This window comes from Ambystoma mexicanum, chromosome 9 (genome assembly GCF_040938575.1).
Source record: "Ambystoma mexicanum isolate Mex_15411 chromosome 9, UKY_AmexF1_1, whole genome shotgun sequence".
Taxonomy (NCBI): domain Eukaryota; kingdom Metazoa; phylum Chordata; class Amphibia; order Caudata; family Ambystomatidae; genus Ambystoma; species Ambystoma mexicanum.
The window spans coordinates 657,028,476-657,049,776 of record NC_090931.1 but is presented as its reverse complement, the minus strand read 5'-3'; the positions used below and the strand labels follow the sequence as shown (position 1 = coordinate 657,049,776).

At 45.8% G+C, this 21,301-nt stretch overlaps 1 protein-coding gene across 2 annotated transcripts in view; it reads right to left on the bottom strand.

Moving 5' to 3' along the window:
* The window catches only part of NAGPA (N-acetylglucosamine-1-phosphodiester alpha-N-acetylglucosaminidase), a 330,108-nt gene that overhangs the window by 157,903 nt on the left and 150,904 nt on the right, over positions 1-21,301 (bottom strand). For both annotated transcript variants that reach the window (XM_069615430.1, XM_069615431.1), the window contains exon 7: positions 9,217-9,264. In XM_069615430.1, coding sequence (XP_069471531.1) covers positions 9,217-9,264 — 48 coding nt within the window. The remainder of the gene's footprint in view (positions 1-9,216; positions 9,265-21,301) is intronic.

Here is a 21,301-nt window from a genome sequence, read left to right as displayed (position 1 = left end):
TCCTTTTTATTCTACTTCTGTTAACAGATGTTACCAGGCAGGGCAAGAGGAGACCCTTCTGTACATCCTGCATTTTATGTTGAGTGCTACGGGAAACATGGTCTCCCTTTTCTCACTGTTCCAGTAACTTTTAGTTACTATTACAAGTTCATATGACCGGCTGGTGGAAGTGTACCTTTTTGCACAACTTTCTGCAGCTGTAGTAAGGGACACAGGAGTCACCATTTGCCTAAAATGGTGGTTGTACTTTTCCCAGCCCTGTTCATAGTGACTTTTTCTTACTTGAGCCTTCTTCTACCTGCACTGGCCTGGGGGGCTACATCCCTGGTGACGAGTAAGGACCTGTTATAGGACAACTACCCATGTGACCTGAATGCAGTTAGAAGAACATTTGACCGTTTTGATCTGGTTTACACCACATAGGAATCCTGGCTTCGCACAAGTTTCTCAGGACATAATTTCCTAGACCACCTAGTTTAGGCAGCTGGCAGATGGATCTGGATGGCCTGAAGATAAGTGTTTTACCCTCTTCCATTGCCCTCTCAATAACATTAATGGATGAATTGGCCCTGCTACCTCATCACCTGAGTTTTGAGGTTTTAACTACATTAGTCTTTCAGATGGACTATAGAATCCAGGAATGAAAACAGGGATGAAGCAAGATGTGAACGCCTTTTCCTCCTCGCCCTGTAACATGTCACCCCAATGCTGTCTCTGAAGGGGTCGAAGTTCCAGACCATATGCAAATAGGGGCTGGCTGCATGTGGACTTTTATCAGATGAAGATCATCATCAACGCGGAAAACACAAGGGATGTGGAGGCATCTGGTGAAAGAATGTCCATTGGCTTCCCCTAGGAAGTCAGAAAAAGTCAACCCCTGATTCTAGAGGGGACAGGGAACCAGGAGTTGATGAGCAGTCCCCAATTCAGACAAAGTGGTATGATCCAACGTACCGGACACCTCAATAACGGTCTATTAATCCTGCTTCTTCGCCTTACGTTACCTCCTGAACATTCATGAGAGATTGCAGGCCTGGTATACAGCATAGCAGCGCGTATCTTTATCAATGACACATGGACCCGTAATCATGACAAACCCTGCATTACCAAGGAGATGGCACAACCAATCGAAGTAGTGGACGGTCATCCTTTGGCTTCTGGAACAGAAACTCAACATACAGAAACCATACAGATATGATACGATGCAGCATTTATAACGCGCCTGTACACAAGATGAAGATAGCTAGTCACTACGAAATTATCTGCTTGGATATTATACAGGCAGTCCATTTTCCATCAACCCAGGAATACCTTGGCTCAAGCTACACAATCCTTTTATTACCTTGACGGCGCACACGTTGTTCCTGTGTTCTGAGCATTGTACTATGTCTTGCAATATTATTCAAGAAGTCCACAAAGACAATGATAATTCAACACACGAAAAGACAAAACAGATCAGAAGAACAATTGTGAAGGCATCATGAGACAAGACACAGACAACAGATTCAGAATTTAAAACCAAATCCTTTATCAACTTAAATGTCAGGATGGAAAAAGGCCTAACTTGCCCTAGAATTTCCCTACCTAAAAGAAACTAAGGACAGTCTGAGTCAAAGAGTTCAACTTAAGAATCTGTCTTCGTTCAAAACCTATACTTGCCCCCACAACTAATCTATACAATGTGTAGGAATGTCAGCAACCAAGAAAAACAGAGTGTCCAACAAAGTTCGGAGCTTCTTCAAGCTTGCAGATTCTCCTTTCAGATCCCTTCCCGCAAGTAAAAAACGAACAACAAAAGTCTCAAAATTACCTTGTTTAAGTTCAGGATGACGCAGTTTTAACCAATAATCGCGGTTCCCTTCCCAGAGTTCCAAGTAACACAGTTCCAAACACAAAAGAGTCTTGAGAGTCTTTCTTCAAAGCAGTAAAAGTTCCAAGTCTCAGGGTTCCATTCCCCAAGAATAGTTTCAGTTTCACAAAAATATCCTTTGTCTTCTTAGGGTTCTTTGCCACACTTGCACCTTATTTTATGGTTGGCTTGCATGTAAATATCCTGAATGAGTTGATTAAACTTCAGGGTTCCCGTTAATTTGACTTTCAATATACATTTCTGCTGTAGGTAATTTTCACGCAATTTGATATTAAATATGCCTTTTTTTTGGTTCAATGTTAAAGTTTCATCCATTTTAGAATTCAGCATTCATTCATTTTACTTGAGTTTAAAGTTTCATTCAATTTAGAATTAAAAATGTAACAGTTCTGCTTATTTGTAAAGTTTTCATTCAGTTCGATATTCAAAAGACATGGGCTGCATGCATAATTCACTTTCACTTCAACCTGCTGTTTAATGTTCCTCTAGTTTGCTTTTAATTGGAATTCCCAGCACGCAGAGATTTTCGAAAAACCGTGTTTCCTTAAACACATGACCACTCTGATACAAAGTGTTCCTTGTAATTCAATAGATAACAAGGGTTTAAACCGGAGCTTTTCATAAACATGTTTCCTTAAACGCGCAACCACTCCGATACAAAGTATTCCTTTAGAATGTGAAAGTTCAAACGCTTGCGCACCGGGTTTCTCAATTGTTAGAAACTCATTGATCGCATTCACAGCTTTCCCAGCAGCACTAGTCACACAGCCTTTTGTTTTCCATGTCAGGGGACCTCCTGCCCCTGAAGCACTCCTGTGGTGACCTCACAACACAGGAGAACACAGGAGAACAAGCACCTCGAACACCAGAAGAAAAGACAGCCTCTCCACACGGCTCACTCCACAATGTTCAATCTGCTCCTCGGAGCCTCAGCTCCCACATCACGCTTCCATTGCCCACCTCTCTTTGCAGACCTCAGGGTCTCGGCGTACTTCTCAATTAAGGTTCCTTGCTGCTTGCACCGGCCTCCCTGCTGCTTCTCCTGACGCTCTCTGCCCTGCTGGGCTGGTCTACTTTTATACACCTGCAGCCCTTTGACAGGCTGCAGGTGTGAATGTTCAATTGGCCCTGCCTGGACACAATCAACGGGACATGCCTGACCTTCACAACTCTTAGCAGGCATCTTCCTTGTCCCAGTACCAAAAAGGTAAAAGAGTGTAGTCTTCATTGCTCTTAGCTGCCTCTTCTTCTTCCCAGTACTGTCAGGGTTTACATGTGGGGAAACAAGGAGAGCTGACTCACAATAACCTATAAAGCTTGGGGAAGGGTTGGGTTGGTCATTAATAGGGAAAAGGGGATACCATGTCTCGCCCAAGGGCTCCCCACTCCCAGTCCCCAAAGTCCCTCCAGCCATGTGATCCTCCCTCGCTTCTCCGCCCCCAGGGTCGGGATCCAAGAGTGATGGCCTTTCGCTGGCCATCTGCGCAGAGGATCCAAGGGGTTTAGGAGTGAGAATACTCTCAGATTTCTCACACAATACATTGTGCCATTCCAACACAATATCAATCATTCAATTATGTTTTTTCTCTCAATACCTCCAGAAGCTTTGTGTCGCATAGGAGTGATGACTGTGCAATAACACTACTGCCAGACACCTCTGTACTCTTTAGTACGATGTATGTCTTGTCATAGTACAAAAATAAACCCCTACAGAAATATTTACAGGAAAACCTCTCCCACGGGCTGATATGTGAATCCAGACCATCATGGTGGCTATCATTGTTTTTCGTGCTAAAGAAAGTTACCCCCGACCTTCAACCATGTATAGACTACCGCAGACTGAATAAAATAACAGTTAAAGATAGGTCTTCCTTGCCCCTGATCAGCAACATCCTGGAGGCTGCGAGAGATGCACGCGTGGTCACCAAGTCGGATTTACAAGGTGCCCATCATCCCATTCAAGTCCGTACTGGGGATGAATCAAAGACTGCCTTCCGCACAACCTTTGTAGACAATTATCTTCAAATGATGACCGGACACGCAAAAATATGAGGTAGTACTCTGTTGTCCCGTCAATATATGTCTGTCCATGTCTAAGTGTATGAGCCCAATTGCCTGCGAGCTTAGGCGCAGTAGAAATACATTTTCAAAAAATAATAGATTACGAGTACTGTGTTATGCCCTTTAGACTCGCTAATGCTCCAGCAATCTTTCAAAGGTTTATCGACTGCATCCTTGCTGACCTATTGCTACATACTGTTAAAGTCTACCTGGATGATATCTTGGATTTTCTCCAAAGACCAGAATGATCATCAAGAGCATGTTTGTGAGGTACTCCTTCGCTTACGCCAACACAACCTAAAAGCCAAACCTGGGAAATTTCTTTTTGCAGTATCTTGCGTGCATTATTTGGGATACGTATTGTCCGACCAAGGATTATGTATGGATAAGCGCAAGGTTCAAGCCACCCTAAAGTGGCACACACCAGCATCTGTGAAATATATAGAGAGGTTTCTTGGTCTGGCTAACTATTACCAGAAATGAATTCCATCCTTCTCCTGTCATGTTTTACCCTTGACCGGCCGTTTGTAAAAAAGAAAACAAGTTCATATGGTCTTCCACACCTGAAAAGGCATTTCAAAATCTAAAATGGTTATTTACTACAGCACCATTTCTCTGCCAACTAGATGTCCAAAGGGGATTTATCATTTTAGCAGATGTCTCCGACAGTGCTGTTGGGGCTGTTTGGAAGCAGGCTTAAAAGGATAAGAAGGAATATCCTATTGCTTACTGTTGGGGAGAATTCTCATTTCAGAGTCAATTCCATTCATCCTTAGAGACCCACCAGTTCTTTTGCTGGACTTTAGGACTTTTTACATTTTAACTCTCGAGTGAGAGAGCCCTTTTTCTCACTCTCTCAAGTGTTTTGAACTGATTTGGATTATGTGTTTCCTCTGTTTTTGGAGTCTGACAAACTCCATAGGCCATCTACGTTTTGTATGTTGACACACAGCACCTTCCATGCAAGTGCCACAGAGAAATCCTTTAGATTTTTTCTAAGGTTTAAATACCTTTTCTTCTCTTTAAATACCAAGAATGGTTAAGTGAAATTGGCTTTACTTACCCTTTCTCTTTTTTAGGTCCAGCACACCCCATTTTATGTGGAGTGCTGGGTAGTTACTTAGTAGCCCCTTTTCCTACCTACTCATGTAACATTTTGTATGTTACCCTCACTACTTTAAATGGCTGGTGGCAGTGGTTTAATTTTCCTACCATTGTGCTTTTCTACCGCAGGCTGAATCCTCAGCTGCAGTATAGCACCCATGGGTGACCATTTTGTCGAAATGGCCCGGGTTTTCTTTTTTCGCCATTTTCTGTTTGTGAGGGCTTTCTTGGGTTTTACTCTGCACACCAAACCAGGTTTGAGCCCTTGGTTCGTTTTGCCTTTGGCAGGCTTCAGTACTGAATCCCGCCTCTGGCTCCAGTGTGTCTGAAAGGGAGGAATTAAGGGAGGTTTCCGAAACTCCCCTATCCTTTGTCTTTAGGAATGCCTGAATGCACCCAGTCCTGATTAGCTGGCTGGCTGTCCTTTCAGGACAGCTACCCTGCTATTTGAGTGACAGCTAGGCTGTGCATGAATGGGAGAAACATGCTTAAAAGGCGAGGGTTTGGGGACTGAAGACAGAGTCGACCACTGGGAAGAACAACACAACCAAGAAACTGTGCACAAAGCTTGCTGCATCCTCCTGGACCTTTGAATTACCCGGTGAAGCCCTGCTGCTGTGCTGAAACTCCTTTTTCTAATCGACAAGAGAATCTCCGGAAGGGACGACTACTTCCCTTGGGTTAGTGGGACCTACTAACCCCGAGACAAACTTCACTGGACCACCTTACCCGACTGGCTGTACTTCTTTGCTGCTGCTGCAGGAACCGAGTGACAAGGGTTGAGAAATCTATAGTCGAGTGCAACGTCTGATCAGCCAGAAACTCCAGGAGTCTCCCAGGACCCTCCAGAAGTAGGACGACCAGAGCTCCAGTCCCCCTGCCAGAGTGCAGGACTCAAGGAGTGAAGGAAGCCCAAACAGTATCCAAAATCCACAGTGGTGCTATTTACCCCGCAGACCTGAAAAGAGCCTATAGCTGCTGCATACCTCTGAATTGCTGCCGCAGGAGTCCTCCAGACGTCCTCCCTCTTGTCCCCACGACTGAGGCCCAGGAGCCCAGGACCCCAGGATCTTCATCACTGTAACCAGACAGAAGCCATATGGAATACTCATTTTGTAACCAAAGGTACTGTTCCGACTTGCGGTACTTGGGCCAGTGTCTTTAGCTTTGCTTTTCTCAGTTGAGTCTTGCAGTAGCTAATTTGCCAAAGTTGATTTCAGCACTACCCTTCACAATTTTAACAGCTTGTGACCCTACAGTGATTTTTCTTCAACAAACTCTCTACCTTTGTGCATGACTTTGTCATCTGAGACGTGCCTCAGCTACATAGACTGCTCCAATTGACTGACAGTCCTGCCTCCCTGCAGACCCTTCTAGTCCATTTGACTTCGATACTTACTGTCCCTCATAGGTGATAACTTGGTTTTTAACTATTATTGCTGGGAAAGATTTGTATCTAGACTTCATTGAATGATTTAAGTGCTCACATGCTCTGGAAACCTGCTTAACCTTTTTCCTTCCCTGAACCTTTCCTTTCTACAAACCTCAGAATCTACAAAGTGTACTAGTGATATATAAATGCCATTCCTGTCCTAGTTAGTGAAGTCACCTCCGGGTGTAGGAAGTGTGTAAGAAGCATCTCTTAAAGAGTATCTACTAGCTTGTGTTGATTCTGGAAAAGTATTTTAAAGTATATTAGATTGTTACATACATTGCCCTTTTTAAAGAATGCTTATTTAAAAACGACTGTTAAATACTTATTTATAACAAAAGCCTTCAGGAGGAGTGTTACTTGGCTACTTGTATTTGTGGATTTCATTGCTATAGCTCTACAGCTCACATTTACCCCTTTTAGGATAAGCCTGGCTGCTCAGTGACACTACCAATGTGTGTAGTACAGGCCTATACCAAAAGGAAGATTACCTAATACCAAGAGGACAAGGGTTGTGTGGTTTCCCACGGGGTTACTACATCAATTCTTGCCTAACACTCACTTCTCTGAGACACTTTCCACCAGCGAACTGAACTACTCAGTTTTAGAAAAAAAATTGATAGTTATTAAATCAGCCTTCATGGAATGGAGACATCTATTGCTTGGTGCCAAAGTAACCATAGAAGTACGTTCTGATCATCAAAACCTTTTCTCCAAAATGTTGAATATCCCAACAGTTGACAAGCTCATTGGGCCTATTCCTTCCCTCCAATATGATTTCTTTTGGACCAAAATATCCAGAACATCTAATACAATTGCTGATACCTTATCTCGGAAGGACTTGTTAACACATGAACCGGAAGGAAATCTGGAAATGATTTTGGGGAAAAGGAAGGTAATCTATGTCGTCAAAATGTTCTTTAAACAGATACGATCAGCTAGCACCTTAAAACCACCTATCACATCCGTCCTGCTCACTCTAGAGCTTCAACGGTGCGCCTTATCGCCAAGTCATGATTCCCTCACGGCAGGTCATTGGCATTTCTTCCACAAAGAAGCCTCTCACGCTATTTTTGGTGGGCATCAATTTTGTCCAATGTCCAGGACTATGTCTCAACATGATCCAAATGCATTCAATCGGAGAAACCCAAACATCGACCATTTGGAAAATAAAGACAGCCCTCCTTGGCTGCGGCCCCCTGGAAAACAATCTCTATGGAATTTATAGTGGATTTGCCTCTATCGAATGGTTGTAAAGCCATCCGTCACTGTCAACGCTTTCACCAAAATGGCTCACTTCACCCTTCTCGAATGTACACCATCCGCAAGTGAAATGAGTCGTGTCTGCCCGTCTTTAATCTTTAGATTATATGGTCTTCCCAACACCATTATATGCGACATAAGGTCTCTATATACTTCAAAGTTCTGGAAGACGTTATGTGCATCACTGGATATTAAACCGGCCTTATCCTCCAATTATCATCAACAGAGTAATGAAAGTCAGACTCTTGAACAGTACCTACAATGCAACTGCTGCACTCGACAATTGGGCCTCTCTTCTACCAAAAGCAGAGTTCTCTTACAACAACGCACTGCAATCATCCATTACCCTGAGCCCTTTTTACTGTTCGTATGGGTACGAGTCACGGTTTTTACCTACTTTACCCACCAAATCCACAAACTTCCCTTCCTTGGATATCTTGCTCTATGAACTAAAGAAAGCACAACCGTAAGCTCTGGTTATCTTAAAAATGTTTGTCTTATGACTAAGAAGCATGTGGATAGAAAGACAAGACTTGCCAGTCTTTCAGGAAGGTGCTCAAGTCTGGCTTGCAGCACGCCACTTACCGTCGCACATTGCCTCTTCTAAACTGTCACCAAGATAGTTCAGTCATTTTCAATTACGAAAGTCATCAACCCATGGCCTACAGACTTCAGTTAACTCGTTCCTGGAAACGCATGCATCCTGCATTTGATGTGTGCCTTTCAAAGCAACGCTTGGTGAGTCGCTTGCCTGACAGGAACAAGGCACCCCTGCCTCTTGTGCTTTGCAACAAGGAGATTGAATATGAGGTGCAACACAACCATTATTTCCGGACTGGCATATTACATGTCTGCCTTCCGGAGCCACTGCGCTCGACAGATCGGACCCTGCCGGGCACAGCGGCCAAGGTAGGCAGACCGGTCACGGAAGCACTGGCACCGTTAGTAATGGTGCCAGTGCTTCACTGTTCCCTCTACCATAGAGTCCTATGGGACTCTATGGGAATGGGGATTTACATTTTACTGGAATCTGACATTCTGGCCTGCTGCATTTGTAATCTCTCAGTGGTACCGGGAAGTCAGGCGCTGGTAAATTTTTACAGGTCCGGCAGCAACTCCCCGGTGGCACCGGCAGGGTTACCGCTGGGCCCGTAATGAGGCTCACAGTGTTTTTTTGGACTTGAGCTTTGCTTTGCTGCTTTTTTTGTGTCAAATCGTGCATGGCTCATAGCTTTGCTGTCAGCTTGCATCCCTTTGACCTCTCCAATACATCTATGAGAGGCACAGTGTACATGTCAAACGGTTAAAGTATGCAAACCGGGACCCATGTAACAGATGAATTCTGAGGTGAAGAAGCAATTGACCAGACTGTTCCAGCAAAAATCTACCAAGATGAACAGATCAAACGCGACTTTCTCGTAATGGTGTCAAGCAATGTACACTCAATTGAGAAGAAATGATATAGGTGAAATCACAGATACGGTACCTTCACTGCAGTTGCTGCCTGTCCAGCCGGCATCACAAAGACATCCATCTGATAACAAACAGAAACAAATGTTCACATTCATGAATATGATACTGGTCTTGCTGATCGTATGCAGCATGTTACAATTATCTTGATCATAAAGTAAAGGTTAGTACAATCCTAGACCGCACCATAACCCTTCGCAAGCGGAACACATGCACCTCTGTCCTTACCTGCAGCACTAGCTACTGTTCCATACAAACACCCACACATAGCTGTACAACATTCATTTCCAGTCCATGCCACAAAAGCACATTTTATTCCAGTACAAAGACCCACCAACAGCTTTACAAATACACCACAGTTGCAGTACTGGAATGCAAAAAGAGCTCTGCCAGTATACATCATCCAGGACCTGCATCTACTCCAAACATTACAGCAAGGGGCCCACACAGTCATTTCACCACATCCACCAATTGTCATTTCACACAAGGCGGCCTGTACACAGCTCTGAATGTGCTGCCACACACCACTCTACTTGGAGCTTCGCTAGTCACACGCACAGCCATTTAAAATCAATGCTTTCTTGACCAGTTGTAGAGTATTTTATTCATGTATTGAAAGCCACCAGAGGCCCCCTAAAACACTACTATTGAGGTCTGCCAGATTTCCCTACTTAAACTTGTATTAGTAGAAATGTAATTTATTTTATTATATCTCAGTATATTTTTGGCAGTTGGGCCTTTAATGGAACCATACAGTGTGTGTACTATCCCAGGCCAAGATGGCGGTTCTCCCCTGTGGTCCTGAATGGCTAGGCAGTGCATAAGGTCAGTTGCTAGACATTCTCAACTGCCTTTCATTGTCTTCTGCCCAGGCAGGAATTACAAAGCTCAAGGGGAGAAAAGGTCTATCCATTTCAAAAGGCCCATCAGGAAGATAATCTAGACTGAACTGTGAAGAAGAGTAAACGGGACAAGTGTGACAGGACTTACAGAGTCAAAGCGAAGTGAAAAGGTTTGTTTAGTTCATTTTTACTGAACAGATTCTTTGTGTGAATAATTTCTTGAAAAAAGATATTCTATACGGGGGGTGCTCGAGAGCCAGAGTAAAGATGGCCGCGGGTTACTGAGGCTCTGACTGAGCTGGCCATGATCAACTATCTCCCGCTGTAAATCCCGGACCGTACACGAAAATGACCCGCTAGCGACATGAAGGGCCCCCAACCGCAGTTTCGGTATGAAAGACGCTTGGGGCACACTGCATGAGCAGATGGAAAAGGTGGGCCACAGGTTGTGAAACGCACACAACCGAGACTCGTCCGCTGCTTCTCCCCGCCTGCAGAGGCACGTGGTCAACGACCGCCGGCGCAGTCTTTCCGTCTGGATTCCCCTGCCCGCAAGGTCGGAAGCACCCGCATGTGCAGAGGTAAGCCGAGACACCCACTGCACAGCCACCAGCGTCAGCCCTGGCACTACACTGCAGCGCGCTGTACCAGACACCATATCCTTCCCGCGGATGCATAACCTGTCATCGACCTAGTTGTGGTCCCCAGGACCACCCGCACGGTTGGAGGCTACTTCCACACAGAGGAGCCCCGCAGACACCAGATCCATGGCAGCAGGCGAGGCCAGCCCTGCCACCGCTTCGAGGGATAGCAGGAGACGCACCCTCACGGAGCTGGGAACCGGAACCAGAGACGGGCTGAGCCCCAAGTGCCCCAATCAGACAGCCTCACCACCACAATAACAGCAGGGCTGAGCGGTTTCCTCCCTGTTCCCTCACACAGGAACACCACCAGACTCGCTCCAAGGCGAGGTGCATCAGTACGGGCCGGGCACACCGATGAACATTTTCTAACCTGGCCCAGGGCAACATACTCAACCGCATAGGGGCTGGCCTCTTCGCCCCACAGCACCGCAGGAACCAAGAGAGCGCACAATCTTTTTGGGTGAGTGTTGAACACCCGCCCTACACCACGCCACACTATTGAGAGCAGGCAGCTGGTTCTGGTCAGAAAACCTTACACCATCCCTGGAACACAGGCCGCGGCTGACTTCCCAGTGCCCACCCCGGTTGCACTACAGAGTGCTTAGACAGTACCATCACCACAGACATCAGCACCAGATTGCCGGGTCCTACAGGACCAAGCCCAGGCCGGCCTATACACCCAAGGCTGAACTGTCACCGACTCCACTCGCAGGGACACAAGGTGTCTCTGTTTCTGAGCCTAGCGGACCCGGGACATATACACAGCCGACCAATAGAGCCGTCGGAGGGGGCAACTAGAGTGCTGTGCCACAAGTAAACCTGGATAAGCCCACTCTACCAGCAGCAGATCTTGACAAAGTTGACGTCGCCCTGCGTCGCTCCACGAGATATAGGGCGACAATGGACGTCTCAGAGCAACTACAGGCCATCCTGGCGGAAATGAAAATCATCAGACAGCGGACACAAGAAACTAACACCACGGTCCAGGACATAAAACGTGACCTGCAAGACGTCCAAACTAGGTTGAATGCACAGGCTGAAAGGACGACCGATAATGAGCAGAGCATCAGCTCTCTCGAGGACAACCACAAGACCGTGATGTCGGAACTTGACGGGGTCATCCGGCAGGTATAGCACCGCAGGGTCAAGCTAGGGGACCAAGAAAACAGGTTCAGACAACAACCTCAGGATGGTCGGCCTCCCGGAAAACGGTAAGGGCCCGTCCTCGAAACAATCATGTACAACTTCCTGCAGGATGTGCTCCACATAGATAAACCCTGTGACTATACCATCGAGAGGATTCATTGGGAACCGGCCCATAAACTGGCCGTGGGGGAACGGCCAAGAGTGTTCGCACTCAGATCCCCATCTTGAAGGCATACAGAAATGTCGGGCAGGTGAAAATTGGGGAAGTTCCAATACAACTATATAACGACTACTCAGCAGAGGTCTCCCGACGCCAGAAAGGTTTTTACCCTCTCTTCGATGCACTAAAAGGCAAGACTACAAGCACTACCTTAAATTCTCTGCGGTGTGGTGCATTCAGGTGGATCGGCAATGGCACTCGTTTGAGGATCCCGAAGATGCTTGGCGATTTTTGCAACAGCAAAATATAACCACAACTGACTTCCCAAACGCAGTTGCGCAGGGGACTCTAGCACTTCCAGCGGCGACATCATCTGATCAACAGTACCTCCGGAACAAAGGCAGAAGAAAAAGACCTGGGAGGGGCCTCAGGGGCCCGGATCACACACGAAAGGGGCCAGCAAATCAAACGTGCTACCCACAGGTGATCAATAAAAACAGCAAGCCAAACATAGAGAGAGATGATAAATAGGGCCCATGGGCCCAGAAGCCGATTCTTGGCACCGGAACACCTGGTCGGATGCGGCCTGGGGTATCGCTAAGGGTACGGAATGGACACGGACCGCAGCGGACCCACTATGGCAGACATTCATACACAGGTATGTCGGCAGCTTCAGGCTCCTGCAGCCACAATGAACCCCTCACTCTCGTCAGCACAACTAACACTGGCACGAACATTGACATTAACTTTAAGATGGATGCAGGTATGGTTCAAAATGCTATGTTTGGCCCGTCCCCTCCGGGAAAATATCAGCAGCGATCTCATATGGGTCAAGCAATCTGGATGATCGCCACGTTCCCATACCCTCTAACAGGCAGCAGGCCCATGCATGGGCTATATTGCCTCGTATTGGGAGAGATTTGTTTACTCTGAATGTTACAGGGGGAAAGTTGCTCCCAACTATTATGGTTGTTGGTTTAGTTATGGGTTTGGGACTGGGGTGGGGGAAACGGAGACAGAACCAAGGAAATGTGCTTCACAACCGCATCTTTAGGCTAGGGAAGGCTACGCAGCATATTCCCCAACCTTGGGGGGCTAATCCCCCCCTTTTATGCAGATGGCTACGCTCCCATTGATAACCCTTAATGTGCAAGGTCTGGGGCATCCCATCAAAAGAAGGTGAGTCTTGAATCACATGAGAGATCTCAAAGGGGACGTTGTGTTTCTCCAAGAAACCCACCTCGATGAGGCAGAATCTAAAGAATTGGAACGAGGGTCGGTTGGCGCAGCTGATCATGCAAAATACCATGGTAAATTAGGGGCCTCCATACTGATGCACAGAATAATCCCATTCATATTACAGAACACTGACTCGGACAAAAAGGGCAGATATGTCATTATGAGACGGTAGTTGTGCCACCACTCTGTCACACTCCTCAATATATATGCCCTCACAACAGACACCCCAGCATTCTTCACTCACACCTTTGTTGCTTCTGCACCCTATGTGGGCAGACTGACATTTGTGGGCAAGGACCTAAACGTCGGGATTTATCCCACAATGGATCGCCAAAGCATGGGTACCGAGGAAATGGAAAAAACAAGCCACCCTCTGCACACTTCTGGCAGATTTGGGGTTGGGGGATGCCTGGAGACACATAGGGACTACACGTTTTATTATCATGGTCACCGCAGTTACTCCAGAATAGACTATTGGCTGGCTCTACATGAGGTGGACGACTGCTCAATATTACCCATCACTCTCTTGGATCATGCCCCGGTACGGCTCTGGGTGACACTCCCAGATGCGCCCCGGAAGGCCCCGCTTTGGCGTCTCAACATTCGGGCATTAACTTACCCAGACTTCATGGAGTACATCGAAGCAGACAAAGCAGAGTTTTGGCCCTCGAACCTAAACTCCACATATGATGCATACGCCTGTTGGGATGCATTCAAGACCTTTTTGAGGGGGCCAATGTATATCTAGGTGGGCATACAACCTCAAACAATGGAAAGATAAGGAAACTTGGCTCCTTACTGACCTAATCGTTCTCAGGAAAAAGCATAAACAAACACCTGACCAACAAACGCTTACAAGCATGCACTCAATTAGGTCAGAAAGTAAAGATATAACAAACACCAGAGTTCAAAAATCATATTCAGGCTGGTCCCAAAAATACTATCTCGAAAACAACACACTACTACACTTGATAGCACTTGCCCTGAAACAATGTCAAGCGGCCCAGACAATCACTTCAATTCGGGATGGGAATGGGAACACCATAGAGGGGGATAAAGACATAAATGCCCAGTTTGCAGAGTAATTCGCGAACCTATATGCAGCCCCAGAAGTAATACCACATCATAAGATGCAAGGATTCCTGGGTTCCATGGCTCTACCCAGGGTGACCCCGGCCCAACGGGAAGCGATAGCCACCCCCATCTCATCGGCGGACATAGACCACGCCATTCATGCCCTAACACCAGGCAAGGCCTCCGGGCCAGATGGAATCCGGATAGACTTCTACAGAAGCATGGCCGATGACATTGCCCCTAAACTAGAAGAAGTCTTTGCCGAAGCAACACGTAGAGGTCGTCGGCTACCACAAACAATACTGGTCGCAAACATAGTGGTATTCCACAAAAAGGGGAGACTCCCTGATGAGTGCAGCTCGTATCGACCTATATTACTCATACATTCCGACACTAAAATCCTAGAAAAGTGTCTAGCACAGAAATGAGAGTCAGTCCTGCCACACCTCGTACACAAAGACCAAACCGGCTTCATCTGTAAGAGGCACTTGAGGGATAACATGCGCAGACTGTTACATATCGTCGCCGGTGACTCGGAACAGGGGGATGCAATTCTTACAGTCGATGCAGAGAAGGCTTTCGATAAGGTCCAATGGGACTTCATGTTCCTGGCCCTTGCTGAGTACGCCCTCCCTTTTACACTTATCCATACATGATGCAGCCAAACAGACGGTTAAGCACATTTCTGGTTTATATTTTACGACCCAACCCGACCATGGTTAGATTTAGGGGGCAGGGGAGAAGGATAGGCCCGGTTGGCCCAGGGCAAGAGGGATTGGTTGGTTACGCATGGGATACCAGGTTCAGGAGATGCAAATGTAGGATGCTTAGATAGCACCGTCATGGTTGTGAGGATATTTTAATTTGTTGTTTCGAAGGGACCCAATGGTTCTCTTGATTTCTAGAGCTTATTCAACTGTGTTACTTGATATGACATGTGAGCTATTGTTGAAAAAAGGTATAAACAGAAGTAAAAAAGAAAAAAAAAGATTCTATATGTAAGGATTTTATGTGCTCACGTGTTGTATTTTTCCTTTGCGAGCCTTATTTTAGATAAGGAAGTGTTTGTTCGTTAAGAGAAGTTTTTAGAGGTAAGGCCCTAAGCTTGCACGTTCCATTGCCTAGGAACGGTAAAGCATCTCAGCTTCCTCTTAGAAAGCTTTCTATTTACACGCGAGTAATGTAGAACCTTGCGCAGACTATGTGACTTACGTTAGGGCCATTGACACGCCTGTGCAGCAGCGCAGTGAGCATTTCCCGAGAAAATAATGACTCAATATGTGCGCAGATTAGTTTTTCAATGTAAAATGAGACAAAGTGAGCATTGACAGTGCAGTGACTAGCTCCAGTCACAGAGACTAATTTATAGTGTGGGCAGCGCAGTGATGCACGAGTGATTGAAAGGAGGCACGTTAAAACGTGAGGCAATCTTCATAAGACACAACACGTTTGGGAATTCAGTGCAGAGTTTAAAAGCTGCAAATGTCTTTGCTTCAACTAATGTTTTTTCAAGTTAAAACAGTAAAAGGTTCTAGAAAGCAGTGACTGGCTATAAATTAACAATGTCTGGGATAGAGCTGCCGAATACGTTTTCATACTTTTCAGGAATGTGGAGTTGAACAGAAAGAATACTTTTTCAGAATTTCCATTTTTCAGGAAAGACAAGTTCCAGGCATAGTTCTTCTAGGCTAACCGCAGAGGAGATCCAGGTACTTACATTTATTCTGCTTGTTGAGTCTTCAGGAAATAAGGGAGGGCAGAGTGAGGATGATGATGTTAAATTAAGCATGTTATTTCCTTCTCGTCCCTGCAGTTTCCCGAGTGAATGTAGAAAGAAATCCGTTTTTTATTTTTATTTTATCCACTTCCCCTTTCCCGCAGGGGTGTTCTGTGCTTAGCTGAAAACAGTGTAGTTGGGAGCGTCACGCTCTTGAGGGTCTGCCAGGGTTCAGCAGCTTCCACGGATGGTTCTTCCAGACTCAGCCTGACAGTATGAAAGGCCAATATATTTGAGTGCGCCTGAGCTGTCAAGAACCCTGTGGAGACCACAATGGCCGACTTTGGTGACATAATTCGGGAACTAAGGGAAGAGATAAGAGTAGCACACAAAGAAAATTTGAGTTTGAGTAAGAAAGTGGAGGAATGGAGTGTGACGGTCCCCCAAATTCAGGAGGCTGATGGTAGACGTGTTGACTCAAGCCCTTGGGGCGGTCTGGACCCTCCAGTGTTCGTCAGGGAGGGTGAGGAACGACCAGAGGTGGGGGATAAGGGAGTAGTGGGAGGAGCTAGGTCCATACTGAAGCCTGTGCCTTTTGCAGCTCCTGAACGTTATGGTGGGAAACCCAAGAAATTTCAGACCATTTTAACTCAATGCGAATTAAATTTTCTTAGTCGTCCAGAGGTTTTCCCTACACAGGTTGTGAGAGTTACATTAATTTGGTCCTACTTGTCTGGAAAGGCGGTAACCTGGAAAGGTTTGTTAGTGAGTCAGAAGCATGGTGCCTAAGGGAACTTTAGGCTCTTCTTGGAGGAATTTTGCAAGATGTTTGACTGACATCAGGTTTCACTAGAGGTGGATGGAGAGTTGTTGGAACTTCGTCATGGAAATCGGGACCTGGTCTCTTATATTACACAATTTAAGTCTCTGGTTTTAGAAAGTTCATGTACAGAAGAGAAGAGAGCTCCACTCTTCTACAGAGCACAGGAGAAGGTAGGGAGATGGTAGGATCACTTTCAGAGGGGTTCGCCCCAGACTGGAATTTGTGAACAGAGTTTAAGAACAGAGGTAAAGATCAGAAGTCTAGAGTAAGGGGGACACTAGCCAAGGAAGAGAAGCATAGAAGACGGGAAAATAACGTGTATTTGCATTGAGGCAAGCATGGTCATTTAGTTAACTGCCCATATACCCTGAAGAGGATCTAGACACTGATGACAAGACGTAGCCGGTAGCCAACACCTTGCAAGCAGAAGTACTTCATATTACAGTAAACGTATCCTTGTTTTTTTAAGATTCTTTGAAGGGTCTGTCCTGTTGGTATTGACTATGGTGAAAGAAGTGGTGGAGCAGGTGCGGGCTGTGGATGGGACTTCTCTCACATCTCGGCCCATTACTCATGAATCCGATTCTTTGATTATGATTCTGTCAGGGAGCCATAGTGAAGAGATTCCTTTTGAACCGATCGACGCTCCGCAATTGAAGATAATTCTGGGCATGCCCTGGTTTACATCACATAATCCCAAGATTGACTGGAGTAGGCGGGTGGATCCGTTGCAGTCTGAATTTTGTTTGGAACATTGTTTTAAGAGTCCAATTCAAAATTCTCCCCAAGAACAGGTTGGGTCGGTATCTTTGTTCTTAGCAGAAGACTGGGCACTGAGTCACTCTATTGGAGCAGTCTTGGGGGAGGTGCCTGAGTTTTATCAGTATTCTTAGGATGTTTTTGATGAAGCCTGCGGGTGAACTACCTCCTTGTAGGCCCTTTCACTGCAAAATCAAATTGGAACCAGGGGCCATTTTGCCCAGTAGTAGAGTGTATGCGCGAACAGAACGGACAAAGAAAATGAGTATTTGAAAGAGTATTTGGAAGAGAATTTAGCAGAGGGGTTTATCTGCCATTCCTAGCCAGCCCCAGCTTCTCCTTTGTTCTTTTTGTACCCAAGCCCGATGGTACTCCAGGGACTTGAATGGATTATAGAGCAGTTAATAATTTAACAGTCAAGAACTGGTATCCTCTCCCTTTAATCTGTGATGTTGGATCAGATCCAGGTTTTTTTTCTCCAAACTTGATCTTCATGGAACTTATCATCTGGTCAGGGTACAAGAGGGAGACGGTCCGGTGCCTGTCCGTGTCTGCTCTCCGACTGTAGCAAAATATTCCAACTGGATCTAAACTGTGTGGTGCCAATTTGTAGGCAATACTTTTCATAATGCCCGCCTGTGCCCATTAGCACCAAAATGAGACACCAGCACAGAAGATTTCAATGCTTCATAGCCATAGTTCATTCATAATATGCTTAAGCGGAGCTCAGACAAGCAACTGCTTTGTCTGTGCCTCTGAAGTTATTATGAGAACAAACAGCTTTTATAGGCTTTGGTGTTACATTACTTCATGACAGGTATTACATCTCCACGCTAAATGTGAACACTGAGCCAGGGTCTCAGCTAATTGCTAATGATTCTGCTAAACTATTTGTACTCCTGGGGCCTGCACCAAGAATAAACACTTACATGCAGAGCAAAAAGCTTTCTTTTTTCTGCAAGGCAAGCACATTTTAACCGTGTGCACAAACGTCTCGAGATGAATCCCCGTAAGGTACAGGCTGTTTGTGACTGGCTTTCGCCTATTAAGGTTAAGGAGGTGAAATGTTTTCTTGGCTTTGCCAACTTTTACAGATTTATTGAGGGTTTTTCACGACTAATTATACCCATCACAAAACTGCTCAAAAAGGGGGTAAACTTTGTTTGGGGCCTTGAGGCTGAAGAGGCTTTACAGTCGCTAAAGAAACGTTTCCTCTCCAGTCCGATTCTCATTCTGGGTCCTTCAAAGCTTTTCTTTGTCGAGGCAGATGCTGCTAACCTGGCAAAGGGGACTTTTTTTCCTCAGAGGCATGAGGTGTCTGGTCACTTGCATCTAGTTGCTTTTTTGCCCCAAAAATTCTCATCGGCTGAGGTGAATTACACGATTTCTGACCGGGAGCTTCTAGCAACCAAGTCAGCTTTTGAGGAGTGGCGACATCACCCCAAAGGGGCTAGACATACAGTGACTGTGTTGACTGACCATCAGAACTTGCTGTTTCTTAAAACAGCAAAAACCTTCACTCCAACACAGCTCAGGTGTTCACTGTTTTTTACCGACTACAATTTTGTTGTCACATTTAAACCGCAAAGTTTAAATGGTAATGCTGATGCACGGTCTCGCCAATTCCCTGTTTGTGAATGCAAAACTAGATGGGAACCTTTGCCTTTAATTGCTTTGGAATGTTTTATTGTAGCTGGTACGCAGGTGGCATGAAATAGGTCTAAGGAGGTCCAGGAAAGTATGTCTCCTTTGCAGATGGAAGAATGGGTACGTCGGGATCGAGCCCGTAGTTTAAAGATTGGCTTGCCATTCTTGGATGAGAAGATTTACCTTCTGTGGAGCTTCTTGAGAAGATCTTGAAGGATTGTCAGGAGTCGGTCCTGTCTGGACATCCTGGATGCAGAAAACCCTGGAGTTTGTAAGAAGAGTTTTGGTGGGAGACTGTTTGACATGACACAATGAATTTTGTGAAACCTTGTGCTGTGTGTGCATGTGCTAAGAATCGGGAAGCCGGCAGATCTCTGAGTCTTTACCTGTTCTACAGCGCCCTTGGCATACCATCTCAATGTCTTTTATTACAGACCTTCCAAGGGATCAAGGCTGTTCGTCGATTCTGGTTGTGGTGGATCTTCTTTCCACAGAGGGTCACTTCTTTCCGAATAAGGGATAGATTACCGCAGGAACTCTGGCTACCATTAATTTACAGGGGGTTGTCAGGTTGCACAGTTTACCTAGTCAGGTCATTTCCAATAGGGGTGCAAAGTTTGCTTTGACGTTCTGGAGGGCCTTTGTAGGAAGGTGGGGATGGAAGCTAGATTAACTTCTGGATATCATCCCGAGACAAATGGACAGGTGGAGAGGGTCAACCAGGAATTGGAGAAATATCTTAGATGTTACCTGTAAGCGGGTGAAGATTGGGTGGATCTGACCTGGTTGGCAGAGTTTGCCTATAATAATTGTTTAAAAGATGCTATGTCTATGTCCCCGTACTTTTTGGGGAAAGGTTTTCATCCACGTTTCCTGAGTGATGAAGTGAAAAGAGAATGTGATAACCCGGCTGTGGAAGTAAGGCAAGATACAAGAAGTTTGCTGATGCAAGCAGGTGGTCAGGTCCTGAGTATAAGTTGGGAGATTGAATTTGGCCATCGATAGACATTTGAGGATTAAGGGAAGAAGGAAATTCAGTCCTTGATTTGTTGGTCCTTTTGGAGGTAGAAAGAGTGATTAATACAGTGGCAGTTAGGTTAAAGTCACCTGCTAGCCTAAAGGTCTATCCGACTTTTTATGCGAGTCTCCTAAAATCCGTTTGCAAGGGAAGATACTCAGCCTGCTCAAATTATGTTTGAGGGTGTGTCAGAGGAATTTGAGGACAAGGGTATTCTTGATTCCCGGAAGTTAAGGGTAAGACTTCAATATTTGGTTGACTGGAAGGGTTATGGGCCAGAGGAGCGCACTTTGGAGGAGTTGTTTGCTAGATTCCACAGAAGATATCCCTTTTGGGTTTGGGTAAGGCAACCAATGGCGAGACACAATATACCCCCCTTTCCCATGCCCATACCCCTTCCTATTTTGTAGGATTCTCCAACATTACACCCCACCCCCCTTTCTACCCAAACACTGGGCCAAGGAAGAGGAGGACAGAGTAAAGAGGCTAACACTTGCATATCATCTCTCATTGGACATGTCCCGTTAATCAAGTCAGGCAAAGTCAGGTACTTGACCTTAATCACATACATCTGATACCCATTAGCTCCCCCTACAAGGATAAAAGGTGGAACATAGAGAGACACTCTGAGAAAGGTGACACACGAGAAGGAGTAGATCTTCTGGGAGAAAGTCAAACCCAATGGAGCACGACAACCGATCGAAGGACCAGAGTGAAGGGTAGGGAAACCCTAAAGATCCCTGCAGGAGGTCGCCAGAAGAAGCCAGCATTGTGTTTCGAGGACACAACAGACTCTCTTGGGTGAACAACAGAGTTGGGGAGGCGAGGCCAAGCCTGTGTGATCAACCTTGACTTGTGAATCAAAGCCGCATACACAAGAAAGGAAGGCACACGGCTAGTGTGTTAGCAAAAGACATGACAGGCCGGTTTGTGTCAAGGAAAGATTGAAGCCGCAACAGTGTATCTCGCAAATTGAAGCTTGCACACATGTTGAAATGCGAAAGAAAGAAAACCAGCAGTGAATGTAACGCT